The sequence below is a fragment of the Thunnus maccoyii genome, chromosome 14 (assembly GCF_910596095.1).
Source record: "Thunnus maccoyii chromosome 14, fThuMac1.1, whole genome shotgun sequence".
NCBI lineage: Eukaryota > Metazoa > Chordata > Actinopteri > Scombriformes > Scombridae > Thunnus > Thunnus maccoyii.
The window spans coordinates 21,561,608-21,582,993 of NC_056546.1; the positions used below are offsets into that span (position 1 = coordinate 21,561,608).

Here is a 21,386-nt window from a genome sequence, read left to right on the forward strand (position 1 = left end):
GAACGAGGGCTTGGATTGAAGCATATTTGTATTTATCTCTCAGTCAGCAGGGTGTCATCTCCTATACGTTTTCACTTTCAGGGACACTGCGCACCCAATAGAAATACTGTCTTTACAAAACATCGTTTGGGTTATTTATGCCCACAATTCAAATTGGTGTCTCTGCTTTTATGTACAATCAGAAGTGGAATTGCTTCTCCTCCTGACTCACTGAATTGTAGCAACAATTGGTACATGCTGGTTGACTCATACGGCAAAAGAAAATTTACACCCTGAATGTAATATTTGTCCACATTGTACTGTATGTAGATGCAAATAGCAACCGTTTCTGTGCAGTGCTCTGACAAATACAGCACACATGACTACAGTGCAGTATATCTCTCTATGTACTTGCCTCTGCTGTGTGCTACTAGGAGCTCTGACACCGTTAGATATATTAAAAAGCAGACAGCCTTTCTTATCCTCCTCCTCCTCACCACCTGAAAGGAAATGAATGTCACCTCATTGAAATGAGGTTTCTTTCATTGGAAAGGAATAATTTTATTTCAGATGTCTATTTGCTATTTGGGACTGCCTTTTCTTTTTCCCAGTCTGATACTGCACTGGCCTTTTAATACTTTTATGTCGGTTTAAATGCAGAAATGCATCTGATGTCAAGACCGGTAGTTGGTAGTATGCTCCATGTTTAGCGTACACATTTCATTTGTAGCTGTGTATCCAAGTTTCATGTAAGGCAGCTTGGGTGTCAGCTGAAAGATTGTTTCATTGTAACATGTGTAAGAGTGAGTGTGCTGACAGTGCTCTTAACCCTCTCATCAAAGCCCCAGCTTTCCTCTGAACCCCCTCCTCACTCAGGCCTTTATGTGAGCGTCAATCCCTGTTCAGCCCTGTACACTGCGCCTAATTATGCCGAAGCCAGCATGAGAAGTAGAAGGAGCATCCACTGTACGACTGGAACCCTGTCAGAGCAAGAAAGAGGGAACAGGAGAAAAGGGGCGGATAATTAGGAATCTGGTCCGTTTTCCTTTAACAGTTTTCACTCCTCTCCTTCTCACCCTGCTTCATCTGCATGTTTCAGAAGGTTTCTCCAATTACCGAGGCAGTACCCCCGACCGCTTCTCCATCCGCCACCAGGGGGGAAAATAGGAGGGTGTGTGAGGAGATGGGAAAATGGAAAGGATTCTGAGAACAGTGTGAGTTTGAATTAATGGTTTAAATTAGCAGTACTACAGGATAGACTAAAATTGAAGGTGAGGGATATCTGCATTGTAGTTGCTGCTAGAAAGAGAGCTCACTGTTATTTAGCCGTGTTCTTACTGGCAGCCTGAATCAAATGGACACACAGATGCTACGTATTTCCCAAAAGGGACCTCTCACATGTACTGTACTCCTTAGTAATGGCCGTGTGACGTCAGCCAGGATACGGTGTGAATCAGTAGCCTTGAGGGAACATATAGATGTCATACATTCAAACAGGATTTACACTACTCTATATGAGTCATTGACTGCCTCATGGATTATCAGTCATCAGTAGGACAGCAGCCTTTAAACGACAAAGCACTAAGATCAATCTTATTGAAATATTGACTGATTAGTGACATCTGAGTTTGTAACCTCCAATGCAACCTACACACAGTGTGGATTACAGCCACATGCACGCACACACACATGCAGTAAAACCACCCTCTCACCCTATCTCATTTCTCAGTTTTGCAGAATCAGCTGTAGCAGAGGTGACAATATGATGGTGCTGAGGGAAGGATGGTGAAGGTGAAAATGACTGAAACCAGGCAGGGAGAGTGGACTAGTGATTTGGATTTACTGTCACCTTCTCACATTGATTGGAGTGGAGGTTAATGTTCTGGAGAAAAAAAAACATGATAGTATATGTATATTATATATTTGAGTAGCACATAGGGTAGCAGCTCTGCTAGTAAGCAATATTGTCACCTCTGTATGAGGCAGACAGTTGACTACTGAAGGTGTATTTTTGAGCAGAATGAGAGAGTACAAATAGCCATACCATGGTAACTGTAAAAACGAGGCTTTTAAGAGTAAAAAAAAGTGATCGCTATTATAATAGATTTTCCATCAGGCCAAATTTTTTCATTATTTCCCTGCTTACGTGGCTAGCATGGAAGCTCTGGATGATTGTGGCCTCTGCACAGCTGCCGCGTGAAACCCTTTCACTGTGCCTGAACAGAGAAAAAGAGTCTTAAAACAGCCAATTATTACTCTCTATTAGTCCTGACTGCTTAAAATATCAGCTTTGATGGAAAAGGGCTCTTTGATGGAAAAGTTAGATGTTCTTGGCGTAATTCGAATAATGCTTCCAGAGCAAGAATTATAGAGAGGAGCATTTGTAACAGTAACTACATGCATTATCTTACATTTTCACCTGGAAAGGTATTGAAAGAGGGACTTTTACCCTCCAGGTTCGCTTCAGCTACTTTTACTCCAGATCTGGAGTCATTGTTTCCCTTTTCACTTTCCATTAGTTTCCCCCCTAAAATAGCAGACAGCAGCAAAAACCTCTGTAGCTAATCTCCTCTTTCCTGGTTGGTCAGTATCGGCCCCTTCCTCGCTCTGCCGCTCACTTTCAGCAGAAATTAGGATGTATGAATTCATTGGGCTGGCTGTGGCTGTAGTCGTATAAAATGAACACATGTGAGCCCCGTGTCAAGCCATGTGTGCATGCTACACATCCACGGATATACTATCACTTTATATTTCTGTTGACCCCATAATTCTCAGTTGTCCATGATTTATAACCGAAAATTGCTACAAAATCCCCCCCTACTGCTCTGCATTCATACACAGAAACCAATGAGAGGCATGTCATAGCTTCTTATGAATAAAAATGGATAATATTATAGGGGTGGGTCATTTCAACCATGTAATGTTGCTGTCATTTCTACTTTTCAGAGCCCAATGTATGCCACACTAGAGAAATATCCCCAGATCCCATGAGAGAAGTTTCATTCTCATACAGCCATAAGTCCTGCAACATCCTCAGAATATGAAATCAGCCAGCAGAAATGGATGGAAACAAAATTGCCAGGGGGTATAATAGGCAGCCCTATTAAAAACATACTGCGGTCATAAGAGAAGTTAGTGTGGTTACAAGGTCATAGTGGGGAGCAACCTAATTTACTGAGGATGGTAATGTTGCCTAGAAATGATCTACAGTACTCACCTAGCAGTATTAAGGTAGAAAGCCTCTCCTCTAATGCATTAGTGTCACGGCTTTACTAATTAGTAAATGACCTCTCTGATACCAGTTTGGATAGCACCTTGCCAGAGATTTGACCCTTTCAGCCAAATAGACTGGCACCGGAATATGCAGTGAAAAAAAAAAAAAAACAGAGAGAGAGTTAGTTTTAGCCAACACAACACTCAACAGATTAACAAAGCACCATATTAACCTTCAGGTGCATCTAATTGTTGGGAAATTGAATGCAGCTCTCTGTGAGGGGGGGATCAATATATCGAGCTGGCCTGGCTTACAACCTCTAATCCTGCAAATCTTCTTGAGGTCCTGAAGTGCTGTATTGAATATCTGAATGACTCGGATAGCACTGCTTAAGCATAATTTATGTAATGCGTCTGCCTGTGTCCAGATTCATTCCCGCTCGAGCCCGCTGATTTTTCAAGATCAGTCGACCTTTGTCTCATCAAGATATATTTAGCTGCAGTGCCCGTTGAAGCCTTGGCACAAAAACTTTGAACCTGCGCTGCTTTATCTGCAGCTTGCCAAGACTATCGTGTCCATGGCCTCTATGATCTGTTCAAACTTTATCGGGCTTTTGCTTGATCTAAATAGTAAAGATACACAACTACAGATAGAGAAACATCTGAAGCTATTGATCACAGTATAGCTGGTTCATCCTCTGACAAATCTAGTATGGCACAGGGAAAGTGAAATATCTCCTTTGTCGAGAGCTGAGTGAAGGCTATCTCCCAAATTCATAATGTTCATCACAAAAACAAACTGCCACTTGTCTTTGTTTAGAAGCTGCACTCTGCATATGCTAATTTCAAGGGAAATAACAAATGCACTTACTTGCTACATTTTTTCAAGTGCAAATCTGTTCCTCTTAATCAGATTTTTATTTGTTATTTCTAATTATCCATATAAAAACACATTTAGTGTCTTTGGACTCTTTAATCCAGTGAGTCCTGTCATTTGTGCAGGGTGAGTCTGCCCTAAAGCCTCCTCTCTGTCCCCTCAATCACAGGTTACTGTGCCACTTGTCATCTGCAGTCAGGCCTGTTATTGAGAGGCTTCCCTCAGGCCGCTTCTTTGTCTTTAGTGGCTCGATTAAATTAGAGTGACACCTGGCATGGATCCTCAGCTGTAATGGCCCTTTCATCCCATCCCTTTTATCAGCATAATAGACCTCTGATGAAATATTACAAACCCACAGATCCTTCTCTGTGCTTCACTGAACTCTCTGTGGGGTCGGAGGAAACAAGCCATTGGTTCATGAGACTTTAATGATACAGCAAATTAAAAGGATGTATTCAAATAGGAATGAATAACATCAGGAAACAGCCAACCGTTTGCATTTCTCAAATATTGTAGTTATTGGATAAATTACTTTTGAAATTACATGAGCACTCTAATCACATTAAACGTATGGTTAGTGACTCGTGCACACTTGTCTTGTTGAAGTGGTGGTGGGCGGTGATATTTTTAACCTCTTCAAGTCAATGGCTGAGATTGTGCACGAGAGTTTGCTACTATTCCTGGAAATAGAAGACTGCGTTGGAAAGACAGCCTTCTTGTGTTGGTTTACAGCTACACATTGCCATATATAATACATTTTATGCACCTTTGTTATGCAAAAGAGGCATGATGAAAAGAATTTCATCATTGAGAAATGGAATTCTAGCTGCCCCTCCTCCTCCCAATGGTCATGAATGTTGCTGGAGGTGCAGCAGGAAAATCCCTTCCACTCCAATCTTGTTGAGCGCTGACGTACTTGGCCTTTTGATATTTCATGTGCCTCCTCTGTGCCACAGAGGGATCTGCAAGGAGATGTGGGGTGGGGGGGTGGGGGGGTGCGCACAGAGCAGTCAAACCTGTATCAGACACTCTCAGATTCATAGTAGACAGAGAACTCTGTGGATGTGTAAGCTAGTGCAGAAACTACGGGCTGCGCCTTTTCAGTGAACCCTGTGTCGGCACTCTGATGAAAGATATTAATTATTCACATAGTATCTTGCTTACAGTATCAGTGCATATTTCCTGACTTTGCACATTTTGAGCATATTTAACTACATTCTATTGTCCCACCGTTAGTCGCAAATGCAAATGCTGCAGAAAATTGCAAACAGTTGTATTTTAGCGGAGGATGCTCATGAATGTTCCGTTCTTGCTCTACTTGCTCCTCATGCTGCCTTGGGTGACAACATAATAATTGATAGTGAAAGAAATTATGTCGGAATTAGATGCGCTACTGGTTGGTTAATATTACATCTCTCTGTTGAGTCTTTGTTGCCTTGGGGTGGTCAAAATCTTCCACAACACAAGTTATCTGTCAGAGAATCCAAAGATTCATCCTGTTTTTTTCTCGAATTTTTTGCCGTCAGTAATTAACTCACAAATTGTTTAAATATTAATCCAATTAAAGTTAAAATCTTAATATGTCAGCAGCATATATATCAAGCCAAGTTTTCATTATAGTTGAATTTTGAAAAAACATTACAGCTGAAATCTAATTCCCACATTTATGCTGTGCTTCATAAACATGATTGTACATTTTCTTATTTTTTCCTTTGATCCCTCTACTATTATTAACTGCATAAACATGACAGCTGTGACGTCTGCCCACACATTGACAACAATGGACATGTATGTATAGTGCACTCCCTCCTTTACCACCATGTGAGGAAACACATGAGGCATATATTCCACCTCCTCTGAATGAATTCATAATGCTCATCCCACGCCTGTGTACGTGTGTGACTGCCTGCCAGTATAAACACATATTACTCACAGTCATGCAGAGAATGGGGTCTGTTTGGGATGAGTGCTTCAAATAAAGGTCTGGTGCTCTCTTTATCTATCATTCACACATAATTTCATTATTTTCATAGGACCTACAGTATAGGAGGCTGCATTCATCAGAGCTGTCACGTGTCAAAGCATGTATAATATGTTAATTCAGAGATACACGGCCTGCAGAAGAACATAAAACACACAAAGTCGAACAAGGAAAACTTCCACAAAATGCTACACTTTTATTCATCTCATGTCCTGTGATTATTTCCAGCAGCTCAGAGCGAGAACAGCTTTGGTATCTCAAAGGGAAGTGGAAATAAGGGGAAGGTAAGGCACAGTAAAGCTTAAATTGAGGCCATTATTGAGGGCAGTGAGGGAATAGTTTGGGGCTCGACTCAAAAAAGCATAAGCAGGGAGAGTTTTAGGTAGGTCAGATGAACACTAATGGAAACTCCTCTAAATCTCTCAAATAATCTAAAGGTGCAGCACATTGAATACTCACCCCTATCCTGACAATTAGAAAAGATATCTCTCTTACGTTTTACTGTTTAAAGCCAAATAATCTGATGTAACACTGAATTTAAACTTTGACTTCCTTTATCTGATTCTTCATAAATAAATAACTCCTGACATTTTCTAGCAACTTTGAAACCGGGTTTCTTTCTGACAGCGGAGGCAGCTGCAGCTAATTATCTGAGTTAATGGTAAGATGAGAAAGGATTCTTTGCTTCGCCAACATCAGATTCATCATCAGCTTGACAATTAGGCCGGGATTGTGCAGCTGTGAAGATGTTTGTGTAGGCAGATGATAGAAATGTGATGGTGCTGTGAATGCAGGAGTATTACTCTCAGTCCTTCTTTGACTGAACATTGAATCTCTGCTTCCCAAGATATAATGAATTGTGTGACACTTGCTTTTACTGTTCGTATTAAACTAGAATTGCCAAGATAATGCCTTTTTGAACGGTGCTAATTGCCTAGACTTTTAGATACAGTAACTAGCTTTCCCTGTGGTAAGCAGGACATAAAAAGGGCAGAGGAACAGGAGATAGCGCTCTACTTTTTAAATTGGGCCACAAAAGCAGGCTGGTAGAGCTCAGTTGGATTTCAAAGAACTCGGGCACAATATCACTGCACAGTAGATGTTATTATACTCCTTGCAATAATTCTGACAGAAATTGCCGGTGTGGGAAAATGTCCGGTCACTTTTAGGTTAAACGGGGGGGAAATGGGCATTCAGCAAATAAAATTCTCATTTTGAAATGTGTATTCAGGGATGGGAAATGTATGCCTCTAGTTGTAAAATTGTGCTGACTCCCAGTCTAGTTGATTTGTTTGACAAAAGAAATACCTTGTTTCCAGTATAATGTCTCTGTTGATTACCAGACTCCCCGCTGCCAAGTGATAAGATTCTATAGCAGATAATGACTGAATATGAGAAATGGCGCTGTTAAACCATTCTTCTGGCAATAACTATAGGCCCACAGTACATTTCTATTCATATTTGTACAAACTCGAACCATGAATGCAATCGTTTAAAATCTGTCACTTCACATTTTCTTTGTGCTTACCAGGAAATAATTAAACTGGAAAGCCAGATTTCCTGGGTTTCGAGTTCTGAATGAATACACACAAAGCTAGGCTCCTGTGCCTCTCTGTGCTCTTTCTCTACCTCTGTATCACTCTCTATCATACATTAAAACACATTAGCCACCCTCTATACGGTGCAGGAAGAGAGAGAGAGAGAGAAAGAGAGAGAGGGAAAGAGAGCATGTGTACAAATGAATCAGTGCTGTTTGTTGTTCTTTTTCAGGCTCGAGCTGTTTCAAGTAGCTTTTTTGAGAGAGCCGCAGATCATGTTTAGTAAGCTCACTCTCATTATATCAGACCCTGGGGAGGGAAGGGCCCTCTCACTCCATACTATCAAAGCCATGGAGCTGCCTTAGAGGACATGCTTCAGTATGAATAGAGGCTCTAGAGTACATACAAAAAGTAGCATGCTCAGCCCTCATCACCTCTCTCAGCGGGAAGCTGCCAACATTCAAGGTTTTGATCAAGCCTTGCCGTAATGGCTGTGGGTGACAGGTATACGAGACCATAGTTGTGGGAATAAATAGCTTGATTAGCATAATGCATCACCAACAAATTCAGCTTTCAGGGCATGTGAAAGAACTACTTTTTGCCTGAGTGCAGCATTCATATACCTTCTGGGATCGTATTTCATAGGACAAACACAATTATGTAAACAGCATATTTACCTCTGCACCATTGGAAGGTAATATAATTTACTTCCAGTGTGTGCCTGATACTCCTTCACTATGTTGTCTGTATTTTTGGCTGCTTTGAATAGGCTCTGAATCTCCCATTGTCCACCGAAAGCGTATTTCCCCTCTTCTCAGCAATCATAATTCACCTGATACACGACGCGCTTACCTCCAGAAATCCTAGCCATATTGATCCATCTGGAGCCGAGCGACATCGCTATAAACAGGCTAATCTAACATAAAAGCTGGCCTCTCAATGCCCCAGCCTGTTGAAACGATTTAGCTCTGCCTGGTAGCAATGAATAAATAAATAGATAAATGAGACACACAATTGCAGGGCCGATCCTGCAGTGAACCCCAACCACATGCGACTGGAGGCAACGGCTCAGAGATAGGAGATTATTTGAAATAATATCCCTAACATTTTGCAGCTCTTTAGCACCGAGGGGTCGGGGATGTGGGATGACAAAGAAGCGATGGTGGCCTATCATCAGTCAAACCCCTGTCTTGTTCCTGTCTCCACCTGTACCTTGTGCAAACTTTGTGACCTTTTACCATTCTCACACATGATTAATTGCTACTTTGACTGTCCACTAATAATCTATGTGATAATTATCAAGGGAATGACTACCTCACCTGAATACTAGTCAGGTCAGACTTGCCACCTACCTCTGTCCCTCTCTTTCAATTCTCCTCTCACCCCCTGCCTTGTTCCTCCTTGACTGGCTGCTACAGTATGCTGAGGTTAGTGCAATAAGGTTAGCGGGGGGCTCAAATACCCTTACATCTGTCAGGATTACAGCAATTCATAGTAACCTTCAGCAGCCCTTGCCAGATGCTCTCATAACACTTACGGGGCAGTTTTTGCACTTAGAATTCACCAGTATAACCTGTGCTCCAAACACTGTTGCACAGATACATGTGTACCTCTGGAGAAAACATATGGTTTAGGGGGGCTGTAGGGGAAAAGAGCTTTGAGATTTCCTTTGTGATTTGCTGAATTAAAAAACATATTTTTAAATTATTTTCTTTGATGAATTCTTTAAGCCCACAGCTGTGTTTCCCCCCTCTCTTCAGCCATTACTAATTCATTGACATTTTGCTAGGATGGAAATTACCAGGATGTTGAGGGTTGGATATGTGATTGCCGGCAGTATGCAGACTGATGTTTGAAACAGTCAAACAACAGGCCACGGTTCTTTTGAGCTGGAGCCCTTCCACTCACCGGTTTGTTTGCTGTTATTTTGCTATAGCGGTGAATTGTGGTGGGAGGGGTTTTTACGCAGATTTAGGAGACATTTCTATCCTCCACACCACATTAATATGCCCAGTAGTCAGTGATATGATTGTTTGTGCAGCATGTTAACCACGGTATAAAGAAACATCACTATCCTTCTTAGATACCAAAGGACCTTTTTTGTTCTGTTCACAGACTGATCTGCACTTGAAACAATCAATCTTAGAGAGCATGAAGAATGTTGATCAGTGGTAATCCACAGTCCTCCCTCAAGTCTCAAGTCAGATTGAATCTTTTCATCCTTAATTCGTATTGAACAGTAATTAAACCCTTAATAAGACTTTCCTGGGTAATATGTGCCCAGTCTGTGTCAGTATCCACCAAGTGTGTTTTCCCTTTTCCCTCCCCCTGCTGAACCATATGTTTATTCCAAAGCCTTTGAGCAGAATTCCCAGTAACATTTATAGTTACAGATATAATAAACAGATATAAGACTGTAAACACGTTGAATTATTAAAATATCTTTGATAAAGTCATGCACAGGATGCATGCACTCTATGTGCGAGTAAGCAATCCTCACAATTGAGATTTTTATCCTTTACTGTTACTATTTGGAGGAAAATATTGTATCGCCACAGTGACTTCCTCATCAGTAATACATGGTGACTCTTTCATTTCCTTTACTGACAAACTAATTATAATTAGACGCCTAACCATGCATTTTATTCTTAGCCCTGTGGGATTTAATTGCATTTCATTCATAGTATTAAAATGGTTACCCACAAAAATTGTCATCTCTCATTGAATAAAAAATATTCTGTTTTCACCAAGTATGGCCTGATCACATAATGAGTTTATGATAGATTTATATCTTAGAGGGTTTTGGAAGACTAATATCTACTTTGCAATAGCAAATAATTAGAGCTGCCAACACAACTGCTAATTGAAGTCTTGCTATTGATCAGTCGTTTTTGGGACTGTGGGACTTTTTTACAGAGCAGCACTGGTCCCACCACAGCTCTGGCAGTGAAATAGTTGCTTCTGGCAGCATGTCTGCCTTTTGAACTTGCTGTTACCAACACTTTAAAAATAGCAGATCAAGAAACACTGTACCTGTACTGTACCTGAACTGTAATTTTAGATCATTTACATTTGCAAAATAAAAACGTGAGCATGTCTGTGTGTCTGTGGAAAGCAGGCCTGCTTCTGACTCCTGGCACATTCTAGTCCCCTGCCACCTCCAGTGCAATTAATGATCTTGCTTACAACATTAGCGCCACAATCATGAAAAATCACACTGAAGCACCGAGTCCCCCAACATATTGAGTTCAATTCATCAAGGGCTTCATGCTCATTGGCGATGTCAAACTTAGTCTCAGCGTTATTGAGTGCATTGGTAATCAAGTACCTGCCATAAGCTCCCAGGAGTGATTATCTTTTTGAACATACAGTTCACGAAGAGATATAATGCATCTTGAGATTCAGTAAATGACTCATCTTGTTTTTGAGTTTTACAGCAAATCAGGTACTGAAAAAAAGTGAAACTCAATAATCTATAAAGGGTCTTTGTTAATCCATTGTTTTGTCAGTGTACCGGAAATTGTACCTGTGATTGGGATTTTCAACTTCACATAAAACACAAGCGCAACACTTCTGAAAAGTGTTTCTAAGACAAAGATTTGTACAAGAGAAGAAATCCCCTTTTGAGACTTGCTGTCTTTTTTTTTATCAGCACACAGACACATCAACATCAACTGTGGGTCAAACAGCCAGGATGGTATGCTGGGAATTCAACACTTTGGAGTTTTTCAAAGGTTTGAGATTGTTATATCATTCATTCTCTATCTCCTGACACTTGAAAACATGTGATGGCCATATCAAGGAGGCATTCTGTGACAAGACTGTAACCTGTAAAAATCTGAGATTGTTAAGATGCCTTTGCAGAAGTGATTGCGTATTAAAAAGCCATATTTAAGAGTTGTTCTCATTAAAATTCATATTAAGGTGGGGTGGTGTAATGTTGTGTTGTTCAGTACGATGCAAAATAGAGTTAGACTTTGAGGGAAAGTGGCATAAAGACAGGAATCATCAATCAACAGACAGCTCTCCTTGGCATTGTAAATCACTGCAGTGCTGAAGGGCATCATCTGTCCCCATCTCCTAATTTCAGACAAAGTATGAAGCATTATCAATTTGATAGCATCTCTTTTTACAGATGGGATGCACAGCCAATATGTACCACTCGTGTTGTTTATTTGCATCATCAACAATCATACACATTCGTTGGTCTCCCAGCGCTGTAGCACGTAAACACAGGACATGAACACCAGTTTGCCCATCCATTGTCCTCACCAGACAAGCCCGTGAATGTTTATCCGACACCAGAAAAAAATATCCAGTAGCACAGGAAATCAAAAGAATTTGCCTCATTAAAAAGAACAAGTAACACATTTGATTACAAACCAACATCAGTACAATTCTGAAGCATATAACATGCTTCTCCAAATACTGACACTGTATGATCACATTTGGAGGGAGTGCTCAGCAGTTCAGAGTGCACAGATTTTCAACAAAGAGAAGTCCATAAGATAAACAGTTTCTAACACAGAATCAATCATTGATCTTTTTGCTGTAAACAAAACCAAGGTGCCAGAACAATTAGTAGTACACATTAGATGAAATGGAACCAGTCTGACCATACTGTGAGTACTGCAATGCAGACAGTTTTAGATAGAAAACCAAAGACATCTTTCACTCTACCATGTAGTGGTGAATGGTGATCACTTCAAGTCCTAATTTTCACTGTAAACATAATGTCACTGATCTAACTGAATTATCACTGTAGTGACTGAGATGAGTGTAGGTGCAGAGCAACATGCTACAGAGAGATAGGGGTTATGTGTCTCATTATATCTAGTGTTCCCTAATCTAAGACCCCTCAAGCCCTCTCTAAGTGCCCCTTTACTAGATTCAAAGTATCAAAAAGCTGCAGATACAATTTCAACCACTCAAATACAAATGCCTAATGGGTTTTACACACTACAATAGGACAAACAGTGTTTTTTGACCGTAATTTTATGTTGGTATTGAGTATCATACAGCCTTTTTCACTTCCATTATAATGCCAATGATCCAGACTGAGTAATGACATGAAATACTCATCATAGAATAGAGAATGTGAAGTATTGCTGCTATATATGTATGTGCATTCTATGCAAGCATAGAAATAATAAACATACTGTAGCATATTCATCATATAAGATATCTCTGTGGTCAGCATTGGCCACAAATGTGGCATCATATACATTTCAGAATTTACATATATTCATATATACAGGCACATCTAGTGCGAGATATTTTTTTTTTTATCTTTTAGGACTTTTGTTCATCTGCATATTTGTACAATCCAACATCTGGACACATATTTCTGGTCCTACTCAAGTGGACCATTTACTAAAATCAAAACCACATAAGACCTTTTCTGAGGTCTGAGATCAGAATTTTTTTGAATAATGCTGACAAAAATAAATAACAGAAAGTGACACTTTGCACAAAGTGATAATTTTCTCTTTTACATAGGTGCACTGAAAATCAGTCAGCTGTGTGCGCAGGGGTTGTCAAGCATAGAAGATAAGCTCAGGAATCTGACCCCCCTGAACCCCTGTGCCATTAGTGCTGTCTGAGGAGCACTGGAATTGAAATGTCACTTTCCCACACTGCACCTCTGTCATCCCTTCCTGTCCGAAGTAGCTCAGCTCATTCCCATCCAGAACCACACTGGCAGTGTAGAAGGTATCGGGCTCAATCTGGACTGGATACTCAAACCACACCGGGAAAGTGTTGCTGGAACCGTCAGAGAAGTATTTGCTGAGGTTTTGTCCCAGCAGAACTCCTTGACGTTTGAGCTCAATCTTGGCACTGTACTCTGCTGAGCCACAGCTAGATCCATACAGTCCAAACCCAGCGATAAAAACTCTTTTATCCACTGCAAACTGTATACTGTCACAGCGGCCTCGATAACGCCACTGATTGCTTCGGTAGGCACAGGACTGGAATCTGTGGCAGCGCTGGGGTGTCAGGCCCTTCCTGGGCTGGCTGACAAACTGCAGCTCAGGCTTCTTGGCTGCTGTGTACCACAGGAAGATGTCATTGGTCTCATTAAGAGTCAACACGCCCGACTGGGCTGCTCCATTGGCAAAATCATCCAGAGCCATTGTAGGGATACGTATCAGGTACATGGCCTTGCCCAAAACCTTGCGCTTGTTATCAGTCGATGAGGTGAGCTCCTGTCTCTGGCACTCAGCGTCAGCCCAGCTGAGCGCAGCCTCAAATACCACTATCTCTTTAGCGTTGAGTGTCTCACGCTGTAGGATGCTCTCAAGGGTCTGGGCGTCGATGTCGCAGAAGCCCTCAGAGCGTAATGCCAGCTCAGCCTGGGCATCAATCACCTCCCAGCAGCGCTGTGTCAGCTCTGGCTCCTCAAACAGGCAGCTCTGGGAGAGTAACACGCAGGCATTCTTGGCACTCAGGCTGGTCTCCAGGAAGTTGACGCAGGCACGTGCCAGGTGAGGGACAATGTACTTCTTGGCAGCATAAAGAGTGGCCAACACTGTGTCAGCACTAAGGTCAATCTCATCGCAGTAAATGTACCTGTTGACACAAAAATGTGACTTTCAGCTATATAGACATAAAAAAAACTGGGAAAGCCGCACACTCATAACTGATGAGTTTATTTCAACAAATGAAGTTCCAACATTTCAGCAAATGCCTTGATGTCTATGAACATTAAACAGGACAATGATGTGAGGGTGTAATATTAGTGTGTGTGTGTGTGTGTGTGTGTGTGTGTGTGTGTGTGTGTGTGTGTGTGTATATATATATATACCACTGAAATAGCCAGAAGAGTGCACTCAGTAGTGCAGATCTCTGCCAGGTGTGTACAGTCAAGATGGCGGCGAAGATAATAGAAACGGTGATTTATTCATGTCATATTGTGCCTAACTTTAGTGCACCTGGCAGAGATAACTAGAAATTTTTAGACAATTATGGTTTAAACTGACTGACAGTATTACAGTATTGAAAGCAATGGCATTGCGGCATCTGTTCAAAAACAGTGGGGGAAAATGATGAAATGGGATTCTAAACAGAGTGAAATCATTGTGCAAACCAATCAAACCAGGCAACAAAATAGTTTTCTGTGGGCAGAAATATGTGTCACCAGAAACTGCATTTGAATCATTTATATTTGAATTTGAATTGCTCGACTTAAGATAAGATAAAATGTACTTTAATGTCCCCGTAGGGAAATTTGTTCTGGACTCTATCCTGTAGTTCCACAGAAGATAAAATCATACATATTGCATAGTGAAAGAAAAAACAACAGCACATGGCTTCCATACACATACACAGTTTACACATACACTTGAATAATTGCATTAAAAACCTGAATTTGAATCATATAATTTGACTTTGTAGTGTTTAACTTGAGTAATTGCATTGAAAAACTGGATCTGAATAACATAATTTGAAACTGAATTAATTAAGTCTGGAACTGAATTCCAATAAACTTAAAATTGAAGGTTATATTATGAAATTGAATTCAGTTGCTTTGAAACTGTATTTAAAACTGTATTTGATCTTCACTGAAAATTCAACTTTCTATCGACTTCCACATTCAGTTCTCACAATTCACATTCAGTTTACTGAGACTCACATCCGGTTGTTGAGGAAGAGCAATTGAGTGCAGATTCACAGACCTCCTAAGTTCAAGTACCAAGTACTGTAATGACAGGTGCTTTTCATTTAGCTAATGTGTCTCCTTGCTCCCTTTACTCATGTCTCATCCTCACATCTCAGCTCCTCCCAATGAGGATGCGAGAAAGAGATGCGAGGAAGGGACGTGAGGATGGAGGAATTAAATTCATCCAATGGGACGTCCTCGCTCACTCTAGTATCATGATGCACATCACCTCAACTCTCAAATATGTAGAAGTCAGCTATCACTATGTAGAAAATATTAAGTAACAGTTTGAACTCTAAAGTTTAAACTTAAAACTTAATAATTACTTAATAATTTCTGGGCCAGCCTAAATATTGAGAGCTGGAAGGAAAACACCTGATAACTGCTCCAGTGTTTAATTATTTGATTATAGATCTACAGTAGTATCTGGCTGTCACAGAATATGACACAAATAGACAAGTTAAATCCATTAATTAACACCGACGGAAAGGAGCAAGAAAAACAGCTGCAGCCTGCAGAATATGTTTAAATAAAATATTGCTTGTTTAGTTTGTGAAAGTCCTTTTCAGGCTCAGGATGATTTTATAGGAGACATGCAGCTGTGTGACATCATATTTTCCTGAAGGAGCTGAGACATACTGGAAATGGAAAAGAAGAAAGGAGAAGCCTTCTGGCTTATGAAGAAAAATAATAAACTTACAAGAGTCTTTTATGATTGATTCATGATTCAATAATTTTTATTTTATGAATAAATATGAAAAGCTGCTGTTGGTGCCGTCATTCCTGTTCCACCGGTACTTTTCCTGATCTGCTGTATTAAAACAACAGCCTGACTGTTTACTGTCCCATCAGATCAGCTGATCAGTCAATAAACACATTTGATCAAAGGGGTGTTGTTGGTAAAAAAAAAAAACTTCCATAGAGGATACACCTCGCGAGCGGTTCCTCGCTCTAAGCTCCTCCAGGAGCCTCCTCTCTCCTCACTCCTCTTCTCCTTGAGGTGCATTTAAGGGATTCGATGATCCTCAATGATGGTGGAGGGACAGCCGGAGGATGGAGGAGAAAGGATGCAAGGGAGCATAAATTGGCCAAATGAAAAGCACCCCATGGATCAATGGGAGTGAAGGAAATGGTTAAAAATAGATACTGTTGCAGAGGGAATAGGTGCTGATTGGCCGAAAAGGAGTTCTGTGAATTTGCACTTGATTGCTCTTTCTCACCAACCATATGTGTGTCTCAGTAAACTGAAATTAAATTGCAAGAACTGAATTTGAATTGTGAGAACTGAAAATGGAAGTATATAGAGAGTTGAATTTTCAGTGAGGATCAAATACAGTTTCAGAGCAACTGAATTCAATCTCATAATATTACATTCAGTTTCAAGTTTTATTGGAATTCAGTTCCAAACTAATGAATTCAATTTCAAATGATAATATTCAGATTCAGTTTTTCAATGCAATTACTCAAGTTAAACAATGCAAATTCAAATTATGTGATTTAAATTCAGTTTTTTTAATGCAATTATCCAAGTTGAGCAACTCAAATTCAAATATAAATGATTCAAATTCAGTGTCTAGTGACATATTTCTGCACATAGTTTTCCTCCTACAAACTTGTCTACCACCTACTGTAGCTCGCCTTGCAAAGACAGAGAAAACAAAACTGAAATAAAAGTGATGGAGGAACAGCAGGAAGGAAGTATAGAGAATAATATGGAGTGAACCAGCATGAAAAGTGGAAAGTATAATGGAATGAATGAAACGAAAATAGACATATAGATTCTGTCTCTGAGACAGAGGAAGAAAACACTTCATTTCAGCGATTATGTACGTAAAGATGACATTAAGAAAAGAAAGTGCTGCAAGAGCACAAAGAGCAAGGCCAGTCACAGGAAGTGCTGTATGTTGCAGAGTTTAGACAGAGGAGAATCACTTACTTCAACATTGCCAGAAAGGCAGCTGGTTCCACATCTGGAATGTGGATTTCATCCTTGTTTTCAGCCAGTTCACCATAAAACATGGCATGGAACACTGAGCTGCCCACAGCCAAAACATACTGTTGGAGGAAGAGAAAACACAGTGCGAGAGGCAAAAAAGAAATGAAAACATGTCCTAGTTAATCTGGAATTTCACTGGAAACTACAGTACATCATGTGTAGTAACTTTTGGGAAAAAAAAGAGAAAGATTAGTTGTAATGGTAAATTTACTGAATCCAGCAACACATGTAACTCTTCTTTACATAAAAACACAAATCTCCTCATGGATATTGAACAATGCCTCAATTCTAATCACTGAAGATTGAACCTGTTGAGTTTCTCACATAATGAGCAATGCTCAGCCAGATAGTATTTCCCCTGAGGACAGAGAGGCAGATTTCTAATGAACAAGATTGCCTCTGATAAAAAAAAAAGGAATTCCTAACACAACTGAACTGAGTGCAACAAAAGTTCAATTTACTGAAATTAATAACTTATGATGAAATCAGATGCAACACAATGTAGCTAATAATTTCAAGAATAAGCACAGTATGTAAGGGTATGAATCCTGTAATTATACTTAAGCACATTCATGTTTTAGGTCTGTGTGTGCACGCGTGTGTTAGGTGCGTGTGAGTGTGCAGCACAAGTATATGTAGGTGGGTAAGTGGGTGGTATAAATTTCCCAAAAAAGGCACACAGTCTTGCTCTGAAGTGATTAAATTACAGTGAGCCCAATCTAAAATAAACCTTGCAAATAAGGGCTTTTTAAAAACAATGATGTTACACACTGAAGTGTATGTTTCTTTTTCACAAAGACAGGTCAGCTGACACACAGTTGCTCTGTCATATGGATTTAGAGACCAGTATACGAATACTGCATATAGGGAATATGATTAGTCCTACCTCTTGACCTGTTGTATTTTACAGATGTTCATTTGAAAGATATAGCTTTGTAAATAAAATCATACTGCATGTCTGAATTCCTGCCAAATGGACACAATAAAGATCACTGTGCTGAACGTCATAATGTTCCATTTGCATAATGTCTCAGCATAAAGTGCAGCCCAGTCATCCTCAATGTCCTTCCGTAACTGCTTTCGCAAAATGCACAAAGTGCACTGCAGCTACCAATCATAGATAATCCATTTGGGTCCCATATAAAGTCCAGAAAAGATGACCCTTGCTGGACTAACAGTGTTGATGTGGGATGGACAGCAATGCCAAATTCATGGTTCTAAAACCCCTTAACAGACTTAATGTGAATTTTATAATCATATTCAAATGGAGTCAGAATGATTATGTGCTTTTAGATTATGCTCATAGTCAATCATTCATGTGAACATCTTGAAAAAACAATGAGGTCAGAGGGCGGATTGAACAAAGAAGTCAGAGGATGTCGACCTGCAGCTTTCAACTCGCATAAACAGGATGAATATATAGGCCTAATTATGATAATCATAATCATAGCTATTTAAAGTACATTTCATTGTACTGCCATTCCAAAATCCAAAAGCTAATCAAGTAAATGAGTACAAAAGTGTTTATAGGATGTGAGGTGCAGAGTTGAATGCACCTAATTCTATGTCTTATCATTGTAACTGCGTGCTGTTGAATGTATTTGATTAAAAGTTGAGTAATTGCGGAGCTGTTTCTGAAAAGCTGAGCTAAAGAAGAGACAAAGGCGATCCATTCTGTGTTGAGATGACTGCTGGAGAGGATATCCCTTCCTCCTTCGCTCACTCACAGCTTCTATCCTTCAGCCTCATTTACATAAATAATTGAGGACTGTCTCGAAGACACATGGTGCGGAAGTGAGAATGGAGCACAAAGGATTTCAGTTAAATTACTGCTGGCAGCGAGGAAGATTATTTTTATGCTGATATGATGTGAACAACATTGGGTCGGCTGATTGCTTGTTTGTTTATTTCCTCTCTGCTAACTGTGATTTTACTGGTTAGGGAAATTCTTACTCTGTGTCCTGGCAGCCGCTGCGTCCTTCCAGGCTGACCCACCACAAAGTGAACATCTGCCATCAGCTCATTGTTGAACATTACTGAATTTCTGAAAAGGGAAAGAAAGAAAAATACAGAAGAAAACAAATTTTATATACTTTATTACTTGTATATTTGTTCTAGGAGCGAGGAATAGGAGATATTAAATGATGATCAGTCCATATAAACTCACATATACTGTATGTATTTTATGAGAATAATAAAACTCATACCAACTAGTTGCCAGAGTCTTTAGCAGAAGTTCAAACAAAGTTGTAAATTACACGTATTTTTATCTTTCCTGCTACTCCTCTATAAACAAGACTTTTATGATTGTATGGAATGTACCTACTGATCAGGCAAGACTGAAGATTAATTTAAAAGTCTTACACATCAAACTAAAAATTATTCAATGTCTCAATCATTTTTGAACTTAAACCTATGCAAAGAGGTAACTGAGACAATCAACTGAATGGAAAATCCCCATTTTGAAAGAATGAGATCAACAATAAAGCTGTGTTCATATATTATTGAGTAGTGGAACATGTCACAGGGGTGGATAAACAGCCCCATGATGTTCTGGAGAGACAACAAAGCCAGGTCGGAAAGCACACATTTTGCTCTGGACCAGCTGGGGTCTTTTACTGATAGGCCAAGGTAAATATTTAGATTTTAGTACAGAGCAACCTCTGCCTGTTGTGCATATCAAACGCACCTGCTGTCTGTCCACCCTCTGTTATGTCAGAGCGACAAAGTCTGCAAGAGCAGAGAGGGTGTAAACAGAGATACCCCCAGCAGATTGAGGGCAGGGCGGAGGGAACACCCACTCACACTTGAACCCATACATACACACACACACACACACACACACACACACACACACAGAGGAACACAGCAGTATACATTCAAGACTAGTTTTTAGGACACATTTAATTTTTATTAATTATATTGAGTTTCTGTTTATTCTTTCAGAAAACTAGCATTACAAATTCAGTTAAAACATGCCATTCTAATCTAACTTTCTTAGAAAATTTCAAATTAATTCATTTTGACTTCATCTCCTCTGTTTGTAATGTTTATGAGACATGTTGGGAGCAGCAGTAATGGTCCCTGGCTCAAGAAGAGGCTGGCTGGTTGTACCTACCTTTCTCTTATAGTGGAGTACAGTCCCTGCCAGTTACAGTTCTGAATGGTGTTGTTGTTGTTGAGGTTCTGCTGCTGGTACTGTTGCACTGTGGTGGTGGAAGCCGGCTTTTTGGTGGGAAAAATGTCAGCTGCCATTTTCTTCTTCTTCTTGCTCCTCAGAGTGATGATCTCATAACAGACTGGGGGCAGCTTGGAGCTGCCACTGGCATTCCCTTTCTTGGAGCTTTTACTTGACTTGCTTTTTACTGACTCAGGAAGCATTAAGAAGAAAGTCAGACATTTCATGTTCCTTCCCTTGGCATCGACCATGAGTGTGTTCAACTGCCGAGCAGTGGGAGTGCATGCAGAGAAGACATTCACCAGGAGTGGGCAGGTGCGAGGGAGGACTCGGGAAGAGGACAGCAGAGACTTGAGCTGTACTCAGCAGCACGGTAGTCAGAGATCCTGTCTGAGGTTTCACCTTTCGGGAACTACCAGGATAACTCTCTTGTTTTGCCCGTATTCTTCACTCCTCTGAAGAGTCAGGCTCAGACTGGTGATCCAAAGGCACTTTTCTTCTGTGTGAAGTTTGATCTGCTGACGAAGAGGCTCCTGGGGTTCCCATGCCTGCTTGTCCAGAGTGATGAGATCAGCTCTTCAAATCACTTCTTTTTCTCCTCTGTTCCCTCGCCTCTCTCACTCACTGCTCTGCTGAGGGTTGGCCTGACAGCCCCAGATTTAGTACAGCTGCAGTGGTCCTCAGGCAGGCAGCGATGTTTACTCAATTCCTTTCATTTCCCACTTACTCCTTGTGTGCTTCTCTTCCCCTCTCAGTCTCTCTTCCTCTGTGGTTCTACCTTTTTCCTCTTCAACACTTTCTTTTTTTTCCTCCCTCTCCTCCACGGAGCACAGTCATCTGCAGGATGCTGTAGCCGTGGATGCTGTGTCGCTCTGCTCAGCCACTCGTTCTGCTGACTACAGAGGTTGAATGGGAGAGCGCAGAAGAGATAGAGAGGCCCCCCCCTCCCCTCCCCCGGACCCTC

The 21,386-nt window shown here is 40.6% G+C and overlaps 2 protein-coding genes across 2 annotated transcripts in view; one reads left to right on the forward strand and one right to left on the reverse strand.

Annotated features, from left to right (window-relative positions):
* The window catches only part of jag1b (jagged canonical Notch ligand 1b), a 205,194-nt gene that overhangs the window by 45,366 nt on the left and 138,442 nt on the right, over positions 1 to 21,386 (forward strand). The window lies entirely within an intron of this gene.
* btbd3b (BTB (POZ) domain containing 3b) lies at positions 11,758 to 21,308 on the reverse strand. Its single transcript, XM_042433062.1, has 4 exons — positions 20,363 to 21,308; positions 19,198 to 19,288; positions 17,185 to 17,303; positions 11,758 to 14,158 (listed from the first exon to the last, which is right to left on the reverse strand). The coding sequence occupies exons 1-4, from the start codon at positions 20,671 to 20,673 to the stop codon at positions 13,126 to 13,128; spliced, it is 1,554 nt and encodes a 517-aa protein (XP_042288996.1). The 5' UTR covers positions 20,674 to 21,308; the 3' UTR covers positions 11,758 to 13,125.

What these genes read in the sequence shown, in the direction of transcription:
- btbd3b (XM_042433062.1), bottom strand. Translation starts at nt 20,673, where the DNA reads ATGGTCGATGCCAAGGGAAGGAACATGAAATGTCTGACTTTCTTCTTA. An exon ending in TACTCCACTATAAGAGAAAG is followed by an intron (nt 19,289 to 20,362) that starts GTAGGTACAACC and finishes TTCCCTTTTCAG; the next exon opens with AAATTCAGTAATGTTCAACA. An exon ending in GCCTTTCTGGCAATGTTGAA is followed by an intron (nt 14,159 to 17,184) that starts GTAAGTGATTCT and finishes TTGTGTCAACAG; the next exon opens with GTACATTTACTGCGATGAGA.